This window comes from Capra hircus, chromosome 2 (genome assembly GCF_001704415.2).
Source record: "Capra hircus breed San Clemente chromosome 2, ASM170441v1, whole genome shotgun sequence".
NCBI classification, from domain to species: domain Eukaryota; kingdom Metazoa; phylum Chordata; class Mammalia; order Artiodactyla; family Bovidae; genus Capra; species Capra hircus.
In genome coordinates this window covers 55,525,007-55,542,402 of record NC_030809.1, presented here as the reverse complement: position 1 = coordinate 55,542,402, position 17,396 = coordinate 55,525,007, and the positions used below count along the sequence as shown (strand labels likewise).

Sequence of the window (17,396 nt, the reverse complement as noted above, 5' to 3'; positions counted from 1 at the left end):
TTTCTGACATTCATCTCTCCTGATTCTGTTTTATTGATCAGGATTTTAATGCATCAAATGAGGAATACAGAATAAATGTCTGTCAGTCAAATCCAAAAAGATACCTGAGTGCAGTTTTTCACTGACATGCAGATAGTTTCTAGGAACAAGTGACAGAAGCATTTTTGAAAAGGAAATGTAAATATTGCATTAGCGCTGGATCTCCCAGTTCCTCAGCTGCAAGAAGTAACAGCAACTGGTAAAGGTTAAACAGGCATGTTTAGGACCCTGAGTGAAATTAAGTCTTCAACCAACTGAATGGCATTGCAGAAAGCAAAGGTGTATCTCTGTGAATAAACTGAATGTACAGTTCAAGACATACAGTTCAAAACATTCATGTCTGCAGGGCTATTTGAGGTATTATAAGTGCTGGTACAAAATAATAAAAATGCAGATAGAACTATCAAATTCATCAGCTGCTACAATAAATTCAGATGCTCTCCAGAGCTGGCAAGGTGATGTCAAGAAAGTTAAACTTGAAGAATGAGTCTTGGATTTCTAAATGAGATCAGGGGGAAAAGAAAGCAGAGTTAATAGATGAAATCAAGACTGAAACAACCAACATTATGGCCTATATTTTGAAGAGAGGTTAATAATCAGTTCTTTCTGCTTGTTTTAAAATTGTTCCACCAAGAAACTGACATTGTTGTACGCTTTTTATTTTTTGTTTTATTTAGCCTTCTTCAACAGTCATTGTTAGTTCAACAATATAACATATGGGGTACATTATCGCAAAATAAGGACATAGCTGTATCAGTTATGCCATTAGTACATTTGTTAATACTCTTCCTTTTATAAGGCAAAGCACAGTTTGTTAACACTGTTTCAGATTATCTATATTTATAAGATTACTAATAGTGAGTGGTATATACTTAAGGTAGGAAATCTGTTCTCTGATATAGCTGTCTTTAAACTATAATAGTCTTCTTAAAACATTACCATTCTGTAATTTAAAAAAAAGCAATATTTTAGTATAATGTTAGGCAATAGTAATAACTACACTGTCTGAGTAAATGTGCACATACACATAAACACTAGCATACTTTAAGAAGTTAAGAAACATATTAATATTCTGTGAAAATATATAAATAAAATATGACCTGGAATGAAATTACTGTTATGTACAAAAAAAGGAAAACTAGAATCTTTCTCTTCCCAACTTGTTGATTCTAACAGCTTATAAACTTACATTACATCATTTGGAGTGCAAGGATTATTTCAAATTTGGAAAGCAATAAAGAATAGTATGATTCAACTCCCTAAGAAAAGCAGTATGTATTAAGTTTGAAGATAAATGTTCATTCCAATGTTAAAGAGACATTCTTTTGAATTTCCTTAGAGAGGTACTTGTAGTGTCTTTTATGAAGGAAAAATGCACCTTTAACATAGTAAAATGTTTTTTACATTATTTGAAAATATTAGAAAATAAAAATATTGTGAAGATATAACATACTATTCCAATATATATGAGTTTCTTTAGTATTGTTATATAAGGAGTGAAATACTTGAACTAGTATTGTAAATATTTTACTTCTGAGCACATGCTTTTTTCTCTCTGTCTTCATTCTCTTTGGCATTCTTTGTTTCCTATTTCCTTATTTTCCAACTTCTCTTTAGTTTTTTCTAATAGTTCTGGCTTTTCTACATATCTTACTTCATTAGCTGAATGTCTTTCAATTTCATTTCACCCTCATTTTCAATAAACAGTGGTTTCTACTATGTGAATATCCAACTGAACTTTCTCTTCTAACTTTTTTCAGAAAGAAAAGTGTTTTCTTTCTGAAATACAGTTATCTCTTTAGCTTAAATACATATGTATATTATATAATCACACACTTGAAGAATATAGATTCACAGAGTTCTATGGAAATTCAATATATTATTGATACACTGTTCAGCAAGCTCATGAAATGACAAAAAATTGAATCATATTTCATAATTAGTGTCTTACGTAGCCTCTGGTGATTCTGACTTAGCCGCATTGATCAGTGTTTTATGACTACTCCATTTCTTCTTCTGGGCAGTCTTGAGGACTACAGAAATGGAAGTGAAGGGTACATTAGAAGCATAGACCCTGACAGGCTGCCTTCATAATAAATCTTGGTCATGGTGTGTGTGCCTATTGTGGAGCAAGTGATGACTGCCTAGACAGTAACATGGTGTGAGTGGGGAGTGCTGGAGATGTGCAGGAGTTTGCTTCTAAGCTCTGGTCACCCACCTAACTGAAAGCACAAGCTGGTTCACAGAGGGCTGTGCATTTAAGCAGTCTGGTCCACCTGGAGCACAGCTGGCTGCACTGGCTCCTCCTCTGATCGCTCTGCCTCGTGGGAGGCTAGCACATAGTCTCCTGCATAGCGCACCTGCTGTGCCTGTTCCAGGACCACTGACTCCTCTTCTTCATCTTCCACAATAGTCAAGTCGACGTTGCTGTCCATGGCTGAGTCACTCCCTCTTGAGGCCGCTGTCCCAGCATCGCCCTCCGTGCTCTTCCCTTCCACCAGGGCACTGGTGAGGGACGCTTCGGAAAGACCCTCTGCAAACGAGCTCTCCTCGTAGTCATTGACCATCTCACTGCTGGGCATGTCTTCTGATTTGGTCTCATTCTCTGCTGGGCTTTCTCCCTCTCGGATTTTCTTTCGCCCAAAAGTGAGAGGAGAGACCTTGAAGGGGGAGCTTTTCCCTGAGGATATTTTCTGGTGATTGGAAGTGAGAGATTTCTTAATCTTCTCTCTCCTCTCTACAGATACGATCTTTGTCCCCAGCTTGTTCATCTTCTTCTCAATGTTCTGGCGAGAAAATGCCTTTTTGAGGCTGTCCACTTTCCGGAGACTGGATCTTTTTATTCTCTCTGCCCTGCTCTCTTCCATTTTCTCTTCTGCGCTGTCTTCCAGGGCCTCCTCGTCATGGGGCAATTCATCATCGGACGAGAGGTCCACTGTGTGCAGAGTTTCCTCCAGGGACTTGTTTTCATCAGCATCCTCCCCCTCCTTCCCTTCCCCTGGGCTGGGAACTGGCTCTTTCACAAACACACTGGCAGGGATCTCATTTTCTTCCTGAAAAGATGGGCAGTGTAGATTTCATGTTAATAACACATGTCACAAATAGTCCTGAACTGCTGTAATTTCTGTGTTATGTGTTTTTGGCATGACAGAAACCCAATGTCTGCGGCTTTAGCTTTTTAGAATATGAAGGTTCATTCTAAACTGATCAAGTCATTTGGCCTCAGGCTGGGTAAGGCCAAGGGTTGCCTGTTGGGAATATTATGAGGGCATCTGGCAAGGGCTCTATCAGTGACAGGCAGGGAGGGAAGTGGGCTGTGGTGCAGATAGACCAGGAAGCTGCCTAGATAAAGGAGCTAAAGTAAGTTACTGTGAACTCAGACGGGCCTCTCTCCTACCCTCAGGCTCTATTCCTGCCAAAACCCACTGCAAAAGAGCTTGGAGGTCAAATTAGAAGATAAAAGTGAGGACTTCCCAGTTCTTGCCACTCACCGACATTTGTTTTAGACACCAGGTTCTATCCCCAACTAGAAGTCAAAAGAAAAGGTATAGTCAACCTTCGTATCTGTTTTAAAATGCACACTAATTTTTCTAATGGGGCTTCCCAGATGGCACTAGAGGTAAGGAATCAGCTTGCTGATGCAGGAGACATAAGAGATGTGGGTTCAATCCCTGGGTGGGGAAGATCCCCTGGAGGAGGGCAAGGCAACCCGCTCCAGTATTCTTGCCTGGAGAATCCCAAGGACAGAGTAGCCTGGCCGGCTACAGTCCATAGTGTTGCAAGGTCAGACACAACTGAAGTGACTAAGCATGCGTAATTTTTCTAATGACATAAATTTGGAGTCAAGGAAGGAAGGTACAGCCTTACTGGGGACCCAACTCATGACACTCTGTGGTTTAGAACATCTGTTGTCAGCATTATAAGGAGAGGTGATATACTATGGCCATTTCTGGAGTCATTCGGGGGGACACATGCTGCCAGGTATAGCTTATCAAGCCTATCTGTTAAGTAGGACTTCCTTGGGCAAGAATACTTCAGCCCCTACCTAGAGTGAACAGAGAAACTCAGGAATCTGTTCCCCTCCCCTTAGTCCCAGCACACCTCTTTTTCCAGCTTCTAGGTGTACAAGGATCTGCCTCTCATTAGGTCGCAGGGAGCAGAGCCTGAAAACTTGCCTCCAAAGTGCAAGGGAGATGGTTTTCCAGCATTGCAAAGCAAAGAGATTTCAGACAGCCTTGGGTCATACAGCAGAGGAAGCCCTTTGATTTTTATAGTTTTCTTTAAATATAGGACAATGAGAGCCAGCCAGCGAGGTGCCTTCACATTTTCACTGGGAGAAATGGCACTGTGGGCAGAACTTGCGGCAGGAGGCCTGAGTCTCAATCCTTGCTCTACTGTACAGTGGCTGGGAGGCCTTCAGCAAATAACTTAATCTCCTTGGGTCTCAGTTTCTTTCAAATGTGAGCAAGAGGATTTGCCCTAGATTAGCAGCTTTCAGACTGCATTCCCAAGTGTGTGAGGGGTTCTGCAAGAATGCTGAGGTGGGCCAGGCTCCAGAGCCCACTGCCAGCCGGGTTTGCAAGCCGAGTCTCAGTGTTACCTGATTATATTGTGGACTGTCCAGTACACTTTCAGTTTGAAAAATAACTGGTTTAGTGAATTTATAAGTCTATGTGGGAGCTAAACTTCTTGCAAAGTAAAAGTGAAGTCGCTCAGTCGTGTCCGACTCTTTGCAACCCTGTGGACTGTAGCCCACCAGGCTCCTTTGTCCATGGGATTCTCCAGGCAAGAATACTGGAGTGGGTTGCCATTTCCTTCTCCAGGGAATCTTCCTGACTCAGGGATCGAACGCAGGTCTCCTGCATTGCAGGCAGACACTTTACCCTTTGAGCCAGTTTATGTTAATGTTAAGAGCTTTCCTTCCCATTTGGCAATTTTGATTGATTGAAAAGTCAATAAAACTGCGGTTATGATCACAGATATGTTCTATGGGTGTATACCTTTAACTTCTCCCTACAAAGACTAAGTGAACTATGTTTTAATCTAGAGAAAATAAAAAATCCCTCTCCTTATTAACCACCAAGTAGTATAATTTCATTACTCTCTGAAAAGATACAGCCCCGTGTCTCCACTTTACACACACATACTCATAGCAGAGTCCTTTCCACGCGTTGGTTAGAAACAAAGTTTTGGATAGAGCAGAAAGCGGGGCATCTGGTTGAAGAGACTCCTCAGCAGAATGAAGAAATCACAAACTCTGTTCCCCAGAGCTTTCCCCACACTCTCCCATTTTGAATATCACAGAATGTGTCAGAAACACAGTATAATAAAGGAAAAAACTGAAAGGTGCTCGGGATTCCCATGAGTCGTTTATAACATGGACCTTTACAGAGAGCAACTCTGCCATGTTACAAGTCTCAATTTGTCTCTTTCTCGTTGATGTGTATTCCCCGAGAGGGTGGGAACTTTTGTCTCTTGTTCACTGTTATGCTTCAGTGACTGGAGTAGTGCCTGACAGCTAGCAGCTATCTGTTGAATGAGTGTGTGTTGGGTGAGGAGGCTTCCTAAGAGTGCACGAGGATGGCTGGAGTGGAGCTTGCCCCTCTGTCGGACACTATGAAACAATGGACTTAGCTCTGTGTCTGGAAGGACGTTTGTTGACTGCTGTTGCCACTGGGAAAAGAGAAGAACCAGGCCTAAGGGGCTCGATGGTTTTCATTTTTAAGGAAGGATTTTATTCTCAGTGGATGAGTAGCAGACTACAGAAATAACTAGGACTCTGATACTTAGTCCAGAAGCAAAATTACTTCTGGGATTTGACAAGAGGGTTGGGAAGGTTTGACAGGAGTTACTTGCAGGAAAGGAAGAAACCAAGAGCTCAGTGAAATGTTATTAAAAGTCCTTAGTGAAGAAGGCAGAAAGTCAGGTGGAAAACTGTAAAAATAAGCTTTGGTTACTAGATAAGAAGCACATCTTGTGTAGTATAATCTCAGGATAATCAAAAGATTTCTCTAATAACTTCCCTTTTTTCAACCTCCATAAAAGATGGACAAATTAATTGTACTTCTAAAAGACTTAAACTAATAATATTTAATTTTTAATACAGTATGATATTCCCTGGTGGCTCACACGGTAAAGTGTCTGCCTACAATGCCTACCAGAGACCCGGGTTCAATCCCTGGGTTGGGAAGATCTCCTGGAGAAGGAAATGTCACCCCACTCCAGTACTCTTGCCTGGAAAATCCCATGAATGGTGGAACCTGGTAGGCTACAGTCCATGGGGTCACAAAGAGTTGGACACAATTATGAAAGTCCTTAGTGAAGAAGGCAGAAAGTCAGGTGGAAAACTAAAAATAAGCCTTGGTTACTAGATAGGAAGTACATTTTGTGTAGTATAATCTCAGGATAATCAAAATATTTCTCTGATAACTTTCTTTTCTTCAACCTCTGTAAAAGATGGACAAATTAACTGTACTTCTAAAAGACTTAAACTAATAATATTTCATTTTTAATACAATATAAATTTTATGGTCAAAAAAGCACAGTTAACTGTTGAGACTTTTGTCTCACTCATTTTGCATCCTTTGAGGACAGTTTGGGAAAAGTCCATTATCAGGCAAATCAGAAGTCATTTGTTGGTAGATCACACTGCATGCATGAGGGCAGTTGAGGGAAGGTGGGAAACCCAATTGAATTCTTTCATACAATGCTGGGGAAAATTATACAAAAACTCTTTGATTCCAACTATGAAAGTAAACCTAGCAGATACAGACATAATCCAGAATGAGTTGGATGTGTCTTTATGCAACTGAAAACAAGTGAGATATGTCTTCTTGGCCAACTGCTATGCTTCTGCTGTCATCTTAATTACTCAAGCGGTATTTTGTGTTACGTCTACTGGACAGTGTTTATTTTATGACTTCTAGTTCTGTTCTGAAGGTCAGTCCTTTCCTTTCACACAGGAATTTGTGAACATCTAAATATATTAGGTCTTACACTTCCATAATGTTTGTTTAGAAGCTGAAGAATGCTAACACTCTTCAAAATCTCTATTCTTTAATAAAATACATAGATGCATTTGACTATCAAAAACTGTTAGAGTGGTGGAAATTCAACTTGAACTACAGACAGTGGCTCCTCTGTAACTGCATTGTTCCCCAGGTGTCCAGTCTTACCTGCTCACCTGTCCTTGTTTAGTCCCTAACATACATATCTCATGGGAATAAGTGATATTTCACCTGCCTATGGGTGAGGTGATACTTCTGCCTTCAGACTCCTGCTGTAATGGTTTTAATCTATGTTCTCTTATATATTCTAAGATTGATGGCTCTTTCAAGGGAGAGGATCAAATATCATCCTCAATTCTGTCAATGTTTAACTATGCTGCTGCTGCTGCTGCTGCTGCTAAGTCACTTCAGTCGTGTCTGACTCTGTACGACTCCAGAGATGGCAGCCCACCAGGCTCTGCTGTCCCTGGGATTCTCCAGGCAAGAACACTGGAGTGGGTTGCCATTTCCTTCTCCATTAACTATGCTAGTTATCTATATATTCACTTAGGGTTTGTGACTTCTGAACATGGCATTAAGAATCCCTTATCGGTTGCATGGCTTCCATGGGTAGTTCTTCCTAGTAGAGGCCCCTAGTAGCAGTTGACTGTTTGCCTTACAGATTTTTTTGCAAAAAGGTATGTAGCCCCACTGATCAGCTGCTCCTGGTTCTGACCTTTTACAGGACCTTTGCTAAAGTGAAAAGTTTTAGTCGCACAGTTGTGTTCGACTCTTTGTGACCCCATGGACTGTAGCCCACCAGGTTCCTCCGTCTATGGAATTCTCCAGACAGGCATGCTGGAATGGGCCACCATTCAGTACACTTCTAACATATATGAATATTAATATTATTTGAATATGTTTTCATGCTTATACCGTGAAAGAGAAAAGGAGTGAAAAGAACTCTTGAGAAGCAGTATTTTTCCTTGCAGTTTCTCTTGTTTGCTGTTCATATTAATTCTTGTTAACTAATAGTCTCCATCTTGTATGTAGATATCAACACAGAGAACCTGGAAAACATTCTGGGCATTTCTTGCACTGATGCTCATGGAAGCAAAGTCTCTTTGCACATAAAAAATAGACACACACAACATTAAAGGAGAAGATTCTATGACTAGCGTTAGAAAAGGAAGCCTACAGTAAGTCATTTAAAAGCTTATATGGAATTTAGAAAGATGGCAATGACGACCCTGTATGCAAGACAGGAAAAAAGACACAGCTGTGTATAACGGACTTTTGGACTCAGAGGGAGAGGGAGAGGGTGGGATGATTTGGGAGAGTGGCATTCTAACATGTATACTATTATGTAAGAATTGAATCGTCAGTCTATGTCTGACGCAGGATACAGCATGCTTGGGGCTGGTGCATGGGGATGACCCACAGAGATGTTATGGGGAGGGAGGTGGGAGGGGGGTTCATGTTTGGGAACACATGTAAGAATTAAAGATTTTAAAATTAAAAAAATAAAAAACAAACAAACAAACAAAAAAGCTTGAATAGGCAGTTTGCTCTCCTGTCACTAACATCTTTTTCATTGTTAGGAAACAACAAAGGTGGTTACATTCCCACAGGGGTGTGGTGGCATCCTGGAGGGATATGAGGACCATAAATTTGTGTCCATGGAATGTTTTATCCAATAATCTCTAAATACTAGTTATTAAAATGGAACTATGCCCACCTGACATTCTGATTTATAGGTCTCTTTTACACATTGATGGTTTTCTCCGATTTGTGTTTCTGGAGGTATAGATTGCCAAGTGGATAAAGCCATTGATTAGAACTGCACCCCTAAGGCAGCTGTCAGTGGAATCAGCAAGTCATAAGAATAAAATGCATTAGTTATAATCCCTGAGCAGTCTTTCACATTCTTGAGGATTTAAAAGTTTCATTATTTTTCAGTGTTATCAAGGGCTCAATTCTTTTTTAAGATCACACTAGTTAGGTGCTTTTTGTTGTACACAAAAACCCACAAAACAAAAAACAAACCACACTGAATTATTTAAAAGCTCTTGTAGAAAACCCAGTAAACATGAACTTTGCCATAGTGAGATTATAGTGTTTGTTTTCACTCATTTCATAATTCAATTATAATTTATATTATTAATCAAATGAAACCTTGCTAGTCACTTTGTTTCTGAGGGCCTCTGCTCCTTTGATATAAAATGAGGTTAAACTAAATGATTATTGAGGTGCTGGTGGCTCAGATGGTCAAACGTCTGCCCACAATGTGGGAGACCTGGGTTCGATCCCTGGGTTGGGAAAATCCCCTGGAGAAGGAAATGGCAACCCACTGCAGTACTCTTACCTAGAGTACTCTTCTCCATGTATGGAGAAGTCTGGTGGGCTACAGTCCATAGGGTTGCAAAGTGTTGGACATGACTGAGCGACTTTACTTTCTAGCTCTGAAATACTTGATTCTGTGATATTAACTTAAATCTCATAAAAAACTTGTTCACAGATTGCAAAAGTGATCTCACAGGTACAAATGCCAAACTTTTTTTTTTTTCATTCAAGAATCAAAACTGTAGGACCTGAGTTGCATTGGAGAACATTTATTATTTGTTCAAACAGATACAGATTACAAAACAACAGAGGGGGCAACACTTACTTGGAAGCCTTGCATCTGAGAATCTAGACTTTTAATTTATGAGAGAAGTAATGATTTTTTTTGAAGAAATACTAACAATAATCAGTTATTTGTTTAAAATGCCTGAGACAATGCTGGCATTCAGTAAGTGTAAATTATAACATAAAAACTAGTGTTTTGTTTATCTCTTCAACTAAAGGTCACTGGATAATTAGCATATCAAAACCAAAATCCTCTTATTGGAATATTAATCAATGTGATATAAACATCGTGAGTTGTCATATAAATGTGGCTTTGATTACCTATATGCTCATTTCTTCTGAGTCTGTACTAAATTAACAGCTTTCAGAACAGTGGCTTTGGATGAAGTATAGTCTATAAAAAAGTCAATTAAAATAGTCTGAAGATGTTATAATTTTAGCACCTTTCTATAATTCTGTTCTTATCAAAGGAACCCAAATGATGAATATTTGAACACATTTATAGGCTTGGTTCTCCATGAATATACTCATAGTAAATATCTAACTTTTACTCTTTTCACCCAATTTCACAATTTTATGTGGATGAAAGTGTAAACTGTTCATGAGTACTCTCATTTTGTTCCCTGGATTTGAAATCATTCCCAGACTGCTTTTTCAAATAATCATTACTAGAACCTTAAGAGGCCTTAAGTAAGTATCACACCCTCAGGGCCAGTTACCGTGAAATTCTAGTCTCTTCAATCAACAGAGAAAATTTCCTCTTACCTGTAAATTCACTGATTTCCTGTACAGATTTTATTTTTAGTAAAAGATACCTATGCACTTACAAGCAAGGTATTAGCCTTATTAGTCTTTAGCATTTGCTTTATGATCAGCAACCCCAGTGAGTCTTATTTCATTTATACCAGCTTCTGTCACAGTATTTTGAATTCAAACATAGATCTTAACCTATTATTTTTAAAAAATATAAAAAGGGAAGCTGCTAAATTTAACAGGGATTTTACAGTTTATTTTATTGCTCAAAAGGAGATGAATTTTCTCCAGTTTTAGATTCTACTGGTTATAATTTGAAGTAATTGCTAATGCAGGAGAGGCTTAACAGCTACAACAATGTTGTAAGTTCAGCACAGACTTAAGTGACTTTTTAAATAGGAAAAATTTCAGAATTAAAAAAAATGCTAATATATAAGTATCTAGTAGATCAACAAACCAACCAACCAAAAGGCACCAACAGATTTTAGACAACATAACAGGACTTTACAAACTGGAAACATAATCTTCTAAACACTACAAGACTGAATGTGTTCTGGTCAGATGACAGATTTTCTTCCCTCACTCTTACTTTTATATTAATTATTTTTTGTCTGAAACCAGAAAAGCAATGGATTTAATAAGGGAAAGTCTAGCATAGGGGTCAAGTAGACCAAAAGTGACAAACAACTTCAAGACCTGAAGTGGAGCCTGGTACAGTCTCTGCCCTCATCACTCTTCAGGTCTAGAAAGCATCTACCCTATGCCCCAGCACAGTGAAGACTATGCGGCTACTAGAAGGGTGTATTTAGAATAGGCCCTCTGGGCAGAGGCCTGTGCTCTTCAAGGATTTTGCTTTCTTTTGCTTTGGTGGTAACTGATTTCACCAGGGCAGTTGTTATACAATGTATGGCAAGGAGTGGGAGTGAGTAAATGAATGTGTGTGTGCGTGTGTGTGTGTGTGTGTGTGTGTGTGTGTGTGTAGCTTTTAATAAATAGCACATAAAAAAGCAAAAGCATAGCTGTTTGCAGATCCTAGGTAGGGTGGGATCAGTTTCTTACTAAAAAGCCACATTTCTAACCAGCACAATATAGCCACGTCTCCATGAAAATGTATTTCAGATCCACCCAGGAAGAGCTTCTAGTCTTTGAGCTCTTACACCATGACAGTCACTAACCATTTTGAATATGTAAATCCACTTATTTTTCACCCTATGAGAAAGAGATGTGGGAAGAAACATTAATATTTAAGAGCACATATTTTGGAATCAATTAAACACGAGGTTAAATTCCAGCTTCATCACTGCTTACTAAATAACTTCAGACAAGATGTAAGCATCTCTAAATCTCAGCATCCTCATCTGTAAATTGGGGCAACTGAGATAAATGACAGAAAGATGCTTAGCAGATTGTTCAGGGCTTATTAAGACCTCAAAATACTTTTGCTCTTATTAATATATTCAAATATTAATAAGATGTACAGATGAGGGAAAAGCTAGAAAATGTGCATGCTGCTGCTGCTGCTGCTAAGTCGCTTTAGTCGTGTCTGACTCTGTGCAACCCCATAGACAGCAGCCCACCAGGCTCCCCCATCCCTGGGATTCTCTAGGCAAAAATACTGGAGTGGGTTGCCATTGCCTTCTCCAATGCATGAAAGTGAAAAGTCAAAGTGAAGTCACTCAGTTGTGTCCAACTCTTCGCGACCCCATGGACTGCAGCCTACCAAGCTCCTCCGTCCATGGGATTTTCCAGGCAAGAGTACTGGAGTGGGGTGCCATTGCCTTCTCCAGAAAATGTGCTTAAGAGCACATAATTGACCAGCAGTGAAACTAGGATTTGAAACAGTGTCTGTGTATCTTTTTTCAACCCCTATACTGGACCACTCTATAACACAACTTATATTCACTGGCATAATGAATATAGTAATATAAGAACTGAAATATATATAATAATTTACTACTCTAAAACCCCCTACTTTATTTTTTTTCTAGTCACTGCAATTTTATTTCTTAATTAATTTTTAAAAAATAAGTTTATTTATTTTAATTGGAGGTTAATTACTTTACAATACTGGTTTTGCCACACATCAACATGAATCCGCCACAGGTAAACACTGTGGAGTTCCCCATCCTGAACCCTCCTCCCTCCTCCCTCCCCGTACCATCCCTCTGGGTTGTCTCAGTGCACTAGCCCCAAGCATCCAGTATCATGCATCGAACCTGGACTGGCGATTCGTTTCATAGATGATATTATACATGTTTCAATGCCATTCTCCCAAATCATCCCACCCTCGCCCTCTCCCGCAGAGTCCAAAAGACTGTTCTATACTTCTGTGTCTCTTTTGCTGTCTTGCATACAGGGTTATCATTACCATCTTTCTAAATTCCATATATATGCGTTAGTATACTGTATTGGTGTTTTTCTTTCTGGCTTGCTTCATTCTGTATAATAGGTTCCAGTTTCATCCACCTCATTAGAACTGATTCAAATGTACTCTTTTTAATGGCTGTGTAATACTCCTTGTGTATATGTATCACAGCTTTCTTATCCATTCATCTGCTGATGGACATCGAGGTTGCTTCCGTGTCCTGGCTACTATAAACAGTGCTGCAAGGAACACTGCAGTATACATGTCTCTTTCAATTCTGGTTTCCTTGGTGTGTATGCCCAGCAGTGGGATTGCTGGGTCATAAGGCAGTTCTATTTGCAATTTTTTAAGGAATCTCCACACTGTTCTCCGTAGTGGCTGTATTAGTTTGCATTCCCACCAACAGCGCAGGAGGGTTCCCTTTTCTCCACACCCTCTCCAGCATTTATTGCTTGTAGACTTTTGGATAGCAGCCATTCTGACTGGCGTGAAATGGTACCTCATTGTGGTCTTGATTTGCATTTTTCTAATAAAGAGTGATGTTGAGCATCTTTTCATGTGTTTGTTAGCCATATGTATATTTTCTTTGGAGAGATGTCTATTTAGTTCTTTGGCCCATTTTTTGATTGGGTCATTTATTTTTCTGGAATTGAGCTGCATGAGTTACCTGTATATTTTTGAGATTAGTTGTCAGTTGCTTCATTTGCTATCATTTTCTCCCATTCTGAAGGCTGTCTTTTCACCTTGCTTATAGTTTCCTTTGTTGTGCAGAAGCTTTTAATTTTAATTAGATCCCATTTGTTTATTTTTGCTTTTATAAGCTGTGGTACATATACACAATGGAGTATTACTCAGCCATTAAAAAGAATACATTTGAATCAGTTCTAATGAGGTGGATGAAACTGGATCCGATTATACAGAGTGAAGTAAGCCAGAAAGAAAAACACCAATACAGTATACTAACACATATACATGGAATTTAAAAAGATGGTAACGATAACCCTGTATGCGAGACAGCAAAAGAGACACAGATGTATAGAACTGACTTTTGGACTCTGTGGGAGAGGGAGAGGGTGGGATGCTTTGGGAGAATGGCATTGAAACGTGTGTAATATCATGTAAGAAATGAATTGCCAGTCTAGGTTCGATGCAGGATACAGGATGCTTGGGGCTGGTGCACTGGGATGACCCAGAGAGATGGTATGGGGAGGGAGGTGGGAGGGGGGTTCAGGATAGGGAACTCATGTACACCCGTGGCAGATTCATGTTGATGTATGGCAAAACCAATACAGCATTGTAAAGTAAAACAAAGTAAAATTTTAAAAAAAATGTCCTTGGGAGCTGTCTGCTAAGAGGCTCTGAATGGAGCTGAACATGCTGCTTTGGATTCTTGTAGCCTCTACAATGGTCTTGAGCCTGTTTCACCTCATCCTCACTCTATGGAGAAATCCTATAATTTCTGGTGGCAATTTTATACCTATCAATCCACTGACAAAAAGACCATGGCAGGGCTTCACCAGCAGGACATGTTTTTAAGTTTCCAATAGTTGTTTTTTTTTTCAAATGTTATATTTACAGTTCCCTTGAAATTTTTAGTTACTTATCTTCCCCCATCCCTCCCTCCAGCACCCACAGAACATCTGTGGCAAAACAAAACAAAAACTGATCCCAGCATATTGTGATTTCCTCTACTAGATAAATAATTTCTTGTTTTTCCTCCTTCACTGAGGGATAGGACAAGAGATAATCTCTCTGATTCATACTGGAAGGAGGGAAATTTCCTTTGATGATTCAGATTTAAACAGGTCTGTACATGTTTGGTTTTGTTTGGAGATCAGTATTTAATTTAGAAATGCCTTGAGAGTTGAGATTTATAATATCTTCCAGGCTAATAATATAGGGATCTTGTATGACTTGGGAAAGGCAGTTACCATATCTCTCTTCAGTTCATCTGGTGCATGAAAAGCTATTTCATTTGCATTAAAAGCTAAAAAATTTCCGGACCGCAAAAGCCTGCAAGGTATAGGAGGACATCAGCTGCCTGAAGCTTTATAACCTCAAGTGTAGTTGGGGGAGGACAAAAAAGCAGCGAGATGAGTCTTTCTTTCCTTTTATGGAGGAAGGGGGCTTAGGTTCTGACTTGGCAGAGCAGATTCATTTAGAAAAAGAAGGCTCCCTCGGTTTAAATTCCAGTTTCTAAATCTCTTTGGGGAGATGAAGGCTCTTCTTGTGTGCCTTTCACAATCAAACAGTTGGTTATAGCCTCGCCCCTCCATGGCTTTGAAATCCTCTCCTATTCACATGGTCACAACTAGACAGCCCTGGGGCAGGGATGGCAGTTGCTTCCTGGGCTCTGCACTGGCTGGGTTCCACCGGGCGGAAGGGCTTCCAGCATTAGGCAGGGCTGCCCTTGGATTGACAAATGCCCACTACTTGGCGGAACAACAGCCCCACGCAACCTCCCTGTCCCCAAATAGCCTTTTGCTACATTAATTGCATTATTGAGGCATTAAAAAATTAAGTGGCCTTTTTATTCCAAGGCAACCATTTGAAGAAGAAAATATTCTTTGTAACTATTTTACTTTACAGTTATGGTCTCTCTGAGTAATGACAAGCATATCTAGCATGTGTGTAGAGTTATGCTCTATAGTTTTAGTGCATCATTTGCTAGAAAAGAGTGCAACAAGATTATTTTGTCCAAAAGTCTTAATAGGAAGAGGCTAGTTCATTTCTAATGGAATCAGTCATCAATACTTAGTTCCCCAAACACTGGTGACCTTTGGACAAAGGGATGCTTTAAAAAAGTTATAAATTTGACTTGTTGCTTAAACAAAAAACAACTTACACGACTCCCTCATTTCCACAAAGAGTTAATAAACAGCCGCTGAATTAATTTGCCCTGTCCAACTAACAGCTGCAGTCAGAGCCCCACGTTCACAATGCAGAGAGACACATGAATTTGACTAGGATGCCTGCACCTGCTCACCTTCCCAGCCTGTATGGAGTGCATCCACTTGCTCTTGACAAATGACTCCACCCTGCTAACTCATGAGGCCTTGGGTTTAGGCTGCAGCTATCCGGGAAATTCCCACCCCCCGTGTGCAGATTTCACAGGCAGAGAGGACAATGCCTTGTGTGTGTGTGTGATCTCTGACAGGCAGGACAGATGTACAAATGGCTGGGACAGCCAGGCAGACTGAGATCTTGGATGCTGAGGAGGCCCAGCTGGGTGGGAGGAGAGCAGGGGCACTGACCTGGAAGATGAGCACTTTGAAGTGGTTGCGCCGGAGGAGCTGGGCGTGGTTGTTTTCCAGACGCTTTACCTGCGCGCTCTGCTTCTCCATGCGCTCCTTGACTGCACGCGTGTGCGCGCTAACCTTGCGCGACTTCTCCAGCAGCTTGCTCACCGTGTTGCTGGTGGAGGCCTGGTACTTGGAGAGCTTGGTGAGGTCGTTCTGGATACCCTTCACCGAGCCCTCCAGGCTGATCTGCCGCTGCTCCATCTTATGCTGGTTCTCCTGCACGGAGTCTAGCATGTTCACCAGTTTGTCCAGGAGCGTGAGCACCGTGACAGCGTTCACCTGCGAGTTGTCCCGGATGGCTTCCTCCGGGCTCCCCAGATGCAGGCTGGGGCTCGGCGTGGAGGACGGCACCGGACTGGAGCTGGCCGGCTTCTCCGGCCGCATGTTGGGACTTGGGTGCTGGAACTTTTCAGCTTGTACAGCGTCCTCCCCCATGGCTCCTGCACAGGTGGGCACTTTCCTCTGGCCCCGGTGAGAAGGACTGGTGGTGAGAAGGACCAGCTCGCCCTCGGGTTTGAGCTCGGAGCACCGCTCTCTAGGACTGGCAGAGGTTCAGACAGTCAACAACTGGCTACACTGATGAGGGGAACCGCATTCCAGCTGCTCTTAAAAGACCTACTCCACCCAGTGGGAGGCGAAGGATACAGAACTGAGAACCACTCAGGGTTCAGAGGCATGTACACAGCTTCCTAATCGCGTTCTCCTTGGCACAGGGCACTTTCCTGCAGGTTTAGCTTTTCTTTCCTGTGCCTCTTCCTTTTTAAGAATAAGTTCAATGTCATATTTCACTCCTGACTTCATCTAGAGGCGGAGAAAAACATGCTAATTTGGCCCAGGGCCATAGCCTCCAATTGGCTAAAGCTAGTAAACTTTTCTCTGGCAGCTATGCTACGTATGCTGCAGAGTGCCTGTTTTGTTTTTTTTTTCCTGGATACAAGTTATTGTAATGGAAAGTATCGTTTGCCTTTGCCCTGGAACAGACTGATGGGCTTCAGAATGCCTGGTGTCCACGGAAAGAGGCCAAATTTAAAGGGTACTTGCAGTCAAGCCCGTAGTGTTGGTTTTTAATTTTCAAAGGGATAGAAGTAACTGATTAAGACAAGAACAGCCCAGTTCTTCCTCTTGCAATTGCAGATGCAAGATAAAATGAAAGAGACTGAAATTCAGGGATGTTAAAACATCCAATCCTGTTATGGGCAGTTATCATGTAATATAGATGGGAACTTTTTGAATAACTACTTTAAACAGTTTCTTATGAGAAGTAAAATTGAAACAGGAAAAGCCAAATAAAAAAGGTGTGGTCTGTTTAAGAACCTACCATGC

General features: G+C 40.8%; 1 protein-coding gene across 1 annotated transcript; it reads right to left on the bottom strand.

Annotated features, from left to right (window-relative positions):
* Window positions 678-16,841, bottom strand: SDPR (serum deprivation response). Its single transcript, XM_005676284.3, has 2 exons — window positions 16,026-16,841; window positions 678-3,092 (listed from the first exon to the last, which is right to left on the bottom strand). Exons 1-2 carry the CDS (start codon window positions 16,506-16,508, stop codon window positions 2,298-2,300), a joined length of 1,278 nt encoding a protein of 425 aa, XP_005676341.2. The 5' UTR covers window positions 16,509-16,841; the 3' UTR covers window positions 678-2,297.